This window comes from Fistularia commersonii, chromosome 11, assembly GCF_037954325.1.
Source record: "Fistularia commersonii isolate RoL2024-O1a breed Wild chromosome 11, RoL_Fcom_v1.0, whole genome shotgun sequence".
Taxonomy (NCBI): Eukaryota; Metazoa; Chordata; class Actinopteri; order Syngnathiformes; family Fistulariidae; genus Fistularia; species Fistularia commersonii.
In genome coordinates, this window is record NC_141294.1 from 16,533,007 (window position 1) to 16,542,252 (window position 9,246).

At 47.4% G+C, this 9,246-nt stretch overlaps 1 protein-coding gene across 2 annotated transcripts; it reads right to left on the minus strand.

Annotated features, from left to right (window-relative positions):
- Nucleotides 1-161: 161 nt before the first annotated feature.
- Nucleotides 162-6,062, minus strand: glipr2l (GLI pathogenesis-related 2, like). Of its 2 annotated transcripts, XM_086155383.1 has the most exons (5): nucleotides 4,729-6,062; nucleotides 4,430-4,538; nucleotides 2,977-3,080; nucleotides 2,560-2,637; nucleotides 162-1,244 (listed from the first exon to the last, which is right to left on the minus strand). In XM_086155383.1, exons 1-5 carry the CDS (start codon nucleotides 4,739-4,741, stop codon nucleotides 1,081-1,083), a joined length of 468 nt encoding a protein of 155 aa, XP_086011509.1. In that variant the 5' UTR covers nucleotides 4,742-6,062; the 3' UTR covers nucleotides 162-1,080. The 2 variants fall into 2 exon arrangements, with proteins under 2 accessions (XP_086011509.1, XP_086011508.1); XM_086155382.1 differs by lacking the exon at nucleotides 4,729-6,062 and having other exon boundaries at nucleotides 4,430-4,695.
- Nucleotides 6,063-9,246: the final 3,184 nt, after the last annotated feature.

The following is a 9,246-nucleotide window of genomic DNA, read 5'->3' on the forward strand; positions in this document are numbered from 1 at the left end:
TCACTTTCTGAAATGACAGACAAAAATAATTCATATTTTTTGGGATGTGCCTGTTTATAGAAAGGGTTATCTAAGATACAAAATAAAAGTTGCACATATGAAATATGCAATTAAGAAGTTGAAATAATAAAAATTAAACTTTTAATCAAATACCATTAAAAATATATTATTCAAATATCATGATGGATAAAATTGTAAACATACACATTGAGGACAAAATACCTAAAATATTCAGCATGCTCAATATAATATAGAATAATATATGTGTTCATTTTATAAATACATATGAAATATTATGGCAAATATGTATACGTGTGTGTATATATATACTTACATATATATAACATACGTATATATGGAATGCAATTCTTCAAGCATCACCACAAAATATGTATGCACATAATATAAAAGGTATACCATAAAACGTATAATATTCATATTATGTGCATAAGATGTCATTTGTAACAAATATTATAATGAAATAAGACTATATACAAGCTGTATACAACATAGATTATAGTTGTCTAAATCAAAAATAAAACCCTTCAATATATGAATAAATCACATATATAATACTGTAATTTTGTATTTTTCATGTATTATATCTCATATATGTTATTTGGTTCTGTAAGAAATCCTCCAATAAATAAATAAAAACAATACATACGACTAAGAAATAAAACAAATATTAAAATAAAATACATCTCTTCACAAAGTTTGCCTGAGGCTGTAATATTTATTTATTCTTACAAAACTGTTTAGAAAACACTGAGATTTCATCTGCATAACAGGTTAATATCTCTGCCTGAAACCGCAATCCTTCATTCATTCCTTCCTTCATTCATTCATTCATTCATTTATAAACCGGATTCATTTCTGCACGTCGCATTAAAAAGGCACAGGAAATGTAAAAGACGCTTAAAAAAGTAAAAACTGAAATCACAACACCACCGCAGGAACATCTTGTTAGACGGTGGCTGCTTTGAATGGGGGTACCTTCCGACCAATTGGAGGCTGGGCATTTGCTCTTGTCTCCACGGCAACGCCTTCCCTCTCCTCGGGCGGGAAAGTCGGTTGTCCTCAGGGGCCTTTGGCGGGCAGGACGTTGCTTTCAAAGTGGCCCTGGTTGGTGACGTTCCCGGCCGGGAAGTAGCGCGCGACCACGAAGGAGGAGCCGTCCGACGCCACGGCCTTCCCGACGCCCAGCTTCTGGCTGCTCTTCCACACCATTGCGGTGAAATGGCCTACAAGAACGCGGAGTTCAGACTGGACCGGCAAAAGTCGAGTACGACCCCCCCCCACCTGGCTAAACTCTTCTTGTTTTGGAATTCGTTGCGGACAAGCGGGAACCAGATGTGCAAACGATTCATTTGAATCGCTTCGCAGCTTCAAGTTAGTGGACTCTGGCGATTCGGTTCACGGACTCGAGTTGGGGGTCTCCGTGGAAACATCGCAGACTCGTGTGATTGGTTTGAATCATTCGGAGATTCAAGTTAGCGGATTCAGGGGATTCGGTAGAATCGGTTTTGCAGACCTGAGTTCACGGAGTCACAAGAAATATCGAGGTCTCTGGTGATTCGTTCGACGATCTCGCTCCGGTGATACGAAGAAATAAGTGAAATATTACAAGAAACAAGTGGCCTCAGGTAATCAAACCTGAGTCCTATTGGTTCGTGTAATGTTTAACTTAACGGTTCACAGACTGAAGTAGGCGGATTCTGGTGATTCGGCTGAATCAGTTCATAGACTCATGTTTGCGCACTCAACGAAAAACACTGCAGATTCGTGTGATTCATCTGAATCGTTCAGAAACTCAAGTGAGCAGATTCAGGTGATTTGGCTGAATCGGTTGAAAGGAACTAGGCAAACTCAGATGATTCGGTTGAATTAAGTCACAGAATCAAGTTAGCAAACTCGACGGAAACGACACAGACTCGTGTAATTGGTTCGCATTGTTCAAAGACTCAAATGTGCAGATTCAGGTGATTCTGCTGAATCGGTTGACACGGGAAAGTTAGCAGACTCACCAGAAACCATATGCATGCAGGTGAATCTGACATGAGTTCACCGACTCAACAGAGACTATAGAGATTCATTTGAATCGTTCAGAGACTCAAGTTATCGGATTCTGCCGACTTGGTTGACTTTGTTCTCAGATCGAGTTCACAGACTCACAGGAAACACTGAAGACTCAATGATTCGGGTCACTGATTTCACCCTAGAAAGCGAATCTAAGTAATAACTTGCATTTTGCAATAATAGTGTTTGTGATTGGTTATTATCAGAGACAACAGACAAATAGCTTCTAGGCTACTTCAGGACCGTTCCCCTTCAGGAGTAGCATAGGGTGAGTGAGGGCAACAACTCTGGTTCAAGTGACTCATGTGAACCGGATCACTTGAACGACTCACCCGAGTTTACCTCCGCATGACGCCGGGGAGGGAAGGGACCTCGGACGCTTCCAAAGTCCACAAGGACCCTGGAGTTCCCGTGTCGATAACAATTATGTACCAAGTGTGTGTGTGTGTGTGTGTGTGTGTGTGTTGGGCGAGTTCTCACCGGTTCCAGAGGAGAACCCGGGGCGGCTGAAGTTGTACTGCTTCACCTCGTCGTACCAGCGGTCAGCCACGTCCTTTCCTGTGCAAACATGCAAACCCCATCACGTGAATCTTCTCACGCAAATGAATCAGACGCCCCCCTCTTCCCTCCCTCGGGATGTTTTCCAACAAGACTGTCACTCCACGCCTTGCCGTTGGAAATATTTCATGGCCCTCACCTTCCTCTACGCCGGCATTTTTCTGTGGTGACTCATGGTGGAGGGGGAATTAGGGGGTGGGTTGGATCCCAGATGTTCACACGAAGGGGGAGTCCAGCATGAGAAATGTTCTCCATGGAACAATTCTCTCTCCATGGGCCGATGCTCTTTAACGCCTCGGAATGAACCGATCGGGATCCGAATACGACGCCTGAATTTACCTGACTGGTCATAGGAGGCCCACGCCAGGTTCTCGCCACAGCTCCCCTTGGTGGACTCCACGCTGTGCTTCAGGATGCGAGTGCTGGCCAGGCTTTCGGCGTACCTGCACGGGAAGAGAGGCGATCAATTCCTAGAGGGACCTCCTCGTATCGAGGCGTTCATCTATTGTCTCCTAAAACCGAAAAAAAGCTTAGTGCTAGCGTTAGCCTAGCCCGGGGGTCGGCAACCCGCGGCTCCAAGTGGCTCGGGAAAATAAATGATAAATATTTAATTGAAGTGTATGTTTTAATTTTTAGTTCTAAGTTGGAAGATTATTGTGATCTTGAAATATTAAATAAAATAATATTTGTTATTTTTTGCCGCTCAAAATAACATCACGCTCGCGGAAGCCGGTATACCCGCCGGCCGGTAAAGTCCAGATTTGCAGATGCTGTGCGCAGAAGTTCAGGAGCAGAAGTCCCATAAACCAGGGGAATAAATATTTATGAAGATATTTTGCAAATATTTATTTTTTTATTGTTTACTGACACAGTGATTTTTTTCCCGATTTATTTTTAAAATTCAGTTCAAGGCTCCGCTAAACGCTCCGAAAGCCCAAAGCTCAAAATGAGTTCATTACATAAATAAAATTTAATTTTTTCCGTAATACTTTGTGAATTTCAGAAGCAACACACTACACACTTGTTTATAGTGTATAGTGTATGTTTAGTGTATAGTGTGTAGTGTTTAGTGTATAGTGTATGTTTATACTTTGTGAATTTCAGAAGCAACACACTACACACTTGTTTATACAAAGTGTAAAGGTAAAAAAAGCAATATATACAGTGGTACCTTTATTTTAGACGTCAAAAAAAGTAATTGCGGCTCCCAGTGTTTTCTTGTCCCCAATGCATCTCTGATTGGTCGGGTTCTCAGGGGGGCGTGGCCTGAGCGACAGCAGCGGCTCAACAGGCATCCGCCATTGTTATTTCTTTTATGAATATCACACCTTGTGCTGTATGTCTGCTATTAGCATGTAGCTGCTAGCGCTACTGGTGTTATTAGCATGAGATCCTCCCGACCCCTTCCTTTCCCTTCTTTTACCCCAAGCGGTGGAGGCAGAAGGCCTCCAGGACCTCCACGCTATCCTTCGGAGGACGGTCTGTTTCCACCGCGGTATAAATAAAGACGAGGACAGAACGAGCGCCGAAACAAAGCGGCATCCTCGCGGGGCCGGGACGACGAGGACACATTTGCAGAAGGAGATCAAGACGGATGAGGAAAGAAACCTGCAGACGGCTCCAGCTGCCGGAACTCCTCCTTTATCTCGATCATTCGGACAAACGCCAAAGTCCAACCAGGAGTTGTACAAACTCAGCGGCGCCCCCTAGTGGCCGTTAGCACGACTCATCCATTCACCCGTCGACCTGTTTTTATAGCTAATTCAACGCGGCGCACTCCGTGTGAACCCACCGGGCGGCCTGGCGGCTCAGCGAGCGGCTCAGCTTCAGCGGCGGCGCCTGGTGCCTCCCGCGGTGGTCGTTGTGACACTGCAGCACCTCCTCGGCGAAACGCTTCGACGCTGCGGCGGAGAAAGCAGAGCGGCTGAATGGGAAGCGATCGGCGCCTTCCACCCGCAACACAATGGGGCGCATTCAGGGAACCCGGAGAGGAGAAGGGCGCCGGTCCAGGAGAAGACGGGGACATCGCCGGAGAAGAAGAAGAAGAAGAAGAAGAAGAAGAAGTTGGTTGTTTGAAGGAAACCAACGTACCTGACTTCCCCATTCTTTCTCCGGCTGGCTGAGAGCGTCCTGGCCCTCCGTCTGGTTCTCCGCCTCTTTTTGTTTTTTTCTTGCGGCGTTTATCTCATTCAGCTGTTCGGTTGTAACTCCACACCGCCCGTCCCGCTCAACGTTTATCTTAAGTCTCCACACACTCAGCGGTTTGTGTGTCCATGTGGCGGCGGGAAGCGCACGCCCTCGGCCCGACGACGGCGACGTCATCCGCACGCCCTTAAATGGTCAACCCCCCCCCCGGCACGCTGCGTCGTGCATTTCGGGTTTAGTCGGGGAGTTTGCATTCCACCCGTGACTCATTAGCTGCAGGGCGGCTGCAGTACACCCCATCCGCCACCGGGGGGCCACGCCGTCGCCATGGAAACGTCTCTAATCCCTTTTTTCCCGTCACGCCTACAAAAGGGGAATAAATGAAAAATCCGAGTTGGGAGATGTGATTTACAGACGGTTCCTGAAGGCAGCCGCAAACTCTGACCGACATCATGCCCCATCTGTTGAAATGTAGTTATTTTTTACTTTTTTTTTTTTTTTTTTATCCTTGCTGGTGTCTCCATTCGCATCATGTTTATTTTTGTCATTGTTATTGTTATTATATTCTTATCCTTGTATATTTGTTGTCTAATCTCACTCTGTTTTTTTTCTGGTTTTGTTTTGTGTCTTTTTTGTGGATATCTTTTAATTGTCTCTTTTATTCATATTTATACTCATATTTATTGATCATTTTATTGTTGCACTGCTGTAACAAAAGAATTTCCCTTTTGGATCAATAAAGCATATCTTAGCTTATTTTTATCGTCAGCTGGATATGAATGTATGTATATTTTTCCATATTTTTCTTTCTTTGTTTACATAATTTATTCTCGTCCCTTTCGCGTGCAATGCAGATCTAGAAACAAATTTTGTGTTATTTTATTTTTTATTTATTTTTTAAATTTCACTTCTTCACGTTGTATCCATGAAAACATTTCAATCCAGCAAATGTAATTTTTTTCTCATTATTCACATCCATTTGAGACTTTTTAAAAATCATAAAAATGATAAAAATCTTTATAGTTAATGAACTGTCCCTCAAAATATACATGATGAATTCATGTTAATATTAAAAAAGAATTGATGAAATTACATCCTAGAAATATGTTTGAATTAAAAGAGAAAATTTTGCCGCTGTGGTAAAATTTGCCAGTAGAATTTATTAGAAAATTTATTGGTATGTATAAGAGGAGGTATAAGGTTTACAAGACTAGATTTTTTTTCATCAATTTTTTTTTTTTTTTTTTTTTTTTTCAAATTTTGAAGCAAAAAATACATTGCAAAGTTAAATTTTTCCTCTTTTTTTAACCCACTGTATGAACCCCCCAGATGCATGTGACACAAACATTTGATTTCAGGCAGGGGGCCACAAAATATTGTTCCGAGGGCCGCGAGTCTGATACCCCAGATGTAGGGTCTCCATGAGACTCCTGCATGTGTTTGGACTGTGGGAGGAACCCTGAGGAACCCCACAGACACTGGGGAGAACGTGGAGACTCCGCGCAGAAAGACCTCCAACCAGGGGTCTTCTCATTCATTCATTCATTCATTTCCAATCATCAGAAGATTCAAACCTTAAGAAGTATGGCTTTGTGCCTAGGAAGAGTACTACAGATCCAGTATTTGCGTTGAGAATGCTAATAGAGAAGTACAAAAAAGGCCAGAGGGAGCTACATTGTGTTTTTGTAGACCTAGAAAAAGCATATGACAGGGTGCCAAGAGAGGAGCTCCGGTACTGTATGAGGAAGTCTGGACTCGCCGAGAAGTATGTTAGACTGGTGCAGGACATGTATGCTCAGGACATGAAGGGGTAACATAGAAGTTCAAGGTGGAGGTGGGACTCCACCAGGGAGCAGCTCTGAGACCCTTCTTGTTCGCAGTGGTGATGGACATGCTAGCAGATGAGGTTAGACAGGAATCTGGACCATGATGTTTGCAGATGACATTGTGATTTGTAGTGAGAGCAGAGAACAGGTTGAGGAAAATCTAGAGAGGTGAAGGTATGAAAGTTAGTTGCAGCAAGACAGAATATATGTGTGTGAACGAGAGGGACTCAAGTGGAGGGTTAGAGAATATATTGGTGGACGGATGTTGGAATTGGAGCTGCTAGGCAAGAGGTCTAGTCTCTTTGCACACACACACACACACACACACACACACACACACAGCAGAGGTCCACCCCCGGGTTCATCTTCCTCCCTGCAGTACCCACACAGACCACCGGGCGGCGCTGTTACCAAAGACATGAATCCCAGGCAGGCCGGTGCCGCGGAACCGACGCTCACCTGGATCTTCCGTAGCCCCACGCCGCAGACTCCGCCCCCTTCCCCCCACCTGCACACAGACTCCGCCCCCTTTTACGGCACCTGCACGCAGACTCCGCCCCCTCAACCCGACCTGGGCTCCTCCCACCGGCAGCCGCGCCCCCTCCGCAGCGATCCTCATGCCGCGGCCTTCACCGACCATACATCTTCCGTCGCGTGCGCGCCTGCCGGCATGCACGTGTGCGTGCACGTGCACAGAGAGGGGCGCCCCTCTTAGCGGGACATTGATCCACACAGATACTCCATCATTCATCCCCACGTTGGCCGCATCTGCTGTACTTAATCTCCACTCGTCTCCCGTCCCGTCCTTCCCGACGCCCCCCGGCCCTCGTCCTCCCGCGCAGAAGAACGCCAAACCCTTCCCGGTGCCAGAGATCACTTTCACGAGAGCCGGAGATGTGGATTTATGGAGGCAGGAGCGCCGAGAACCTCCAGCGTGCACTTAGCTGCACATAATTCCTCTTTAGCGAAGGGTGGGGGTGGAGGAGTGCATGTGAGTGTGTGTGTGTGTGTGTGTGTGTGTGTGAGGACTTTTTAATAACTCCTGACGCTCAACTCCGTCCTCATTAAGAGGTCTAAGTTGAGTGAAAACCGCGAGATCTTCCGAGGGGGTGGAGAGCTTGGAGGATTGATTTTGGAGGAGAGGAAGCTGCGCCCTCCTCTTCCTTCCTCTCGCTCTGTCTTTACCCTCCATCGTTAGCACGCCGCCGCCGCCGCCACCGCCGCCGCCGCCGAGGACAAATGACTTGGCGGGTTAAGAGGAGTTAATCGCACGCCAGTCAGGGCGCCGCGCGGAGCTTGTCATTTTAAAACCGGCGGCGGAGGAAACAGGAAGTACCGTCTTGAAAGGCCGCTAACGTGTCCGTAAGGGAGCGGCGTGCCGGCAGGATATTAACCCCGTGACCCCTCCGGTAATTAAATCATCTTTAGCGACGTCCTCGCCCCGGTGCACGCCGTTTGCACGTGGAACCCCCTTCCTCGAACGGCGCCGCGTCGGGGTCGCGCTCTGGTTTATCCTCCTGCAGGGCCTGGATTCGCCGCTACGTCCAGGCCCCGCCCCCCTCCCGACATCTGTCAATCAATGCTCACGCACGGCGATGGTAACGTCCCGTCCAATTGGCCGCAGGTTCGTAAAGCGCCGCTAGCGTCTCTAAGTAGCCGCCGATGCTAATTACAGTTACACCCACACACACCTTCAAAACAAGCCGACAACCCCAGCACCTAGATTGATCCCTGACCATGGCGAGCAGTCTCTGCCGCCGTCGCCATGGACGCGGCCCGGCTCATGTCCGCCAATCAAATTGCACCATCAAGCGCTCGGTGCTCGGCGTCCAATCATCAGCCGCGAGCGAAGTTTAACAAATCTGGACACGGATCTGAACACCATCTGACGAGTGAAGGGTCTCTGAACGTGGCCCTGTGATTGGTAAACCCCGCCCCTCGCCCCCAACGGCGGCCGTGATAGGCTTGGAGGAACTCGGAGAACACCCGATTGGTCCGAGGTCCGGGTTCCCGTCAAACGCCGCCGACCGCGGTCCTGGCGGTCTGCCTCGCCGCACTCCATCACGGCCGGATGCGCTGATAGACTCAGCCTTGCACGCCTGAAGCCGCACACACACACACACACACACTGCGGCAGGCAGACAGCGGTTTAATAGACACACACACATGCTGGTAGACAGTCACGGTGGAGATAGATGGCGGAGGTAAATAGGGGTGTCATGGCGGCGTGATGGAACGAGACAGAGGAGAATTCATCCTGCGCTTTCCCAGCCCCCCCGACAGCGCCCTGAAATAGGGCCCGCTGTGTCTGTATATAAACCTATACGCGCGCACGTGTGTGTGTGTGTGTGTGTGTGTGTGTGTGTGTGTGTGTATGTGTGTGTGAAGAAGTGCATTCCTCTCTTCTACATGCCTGTCTCTGTGTGCGTGCGTTGTTTCTAAACTTCTTTGCGTCTGAGTGTGTGTGTGTGCGCGTATGTGTGTGTGTGTGTGTGTGTGTGTCTGAGTGAGTGTGTCTCCAAAGCTCTGGGAATTGGATGAAAGCGGCCGGTCTGAGGAGAGATAAAGAAAATACTCGGTAATAAGAGAGGAAAACCAACCCCCCCCCCCCGCTTCCTGTGGCGAATGGAACGTTCCA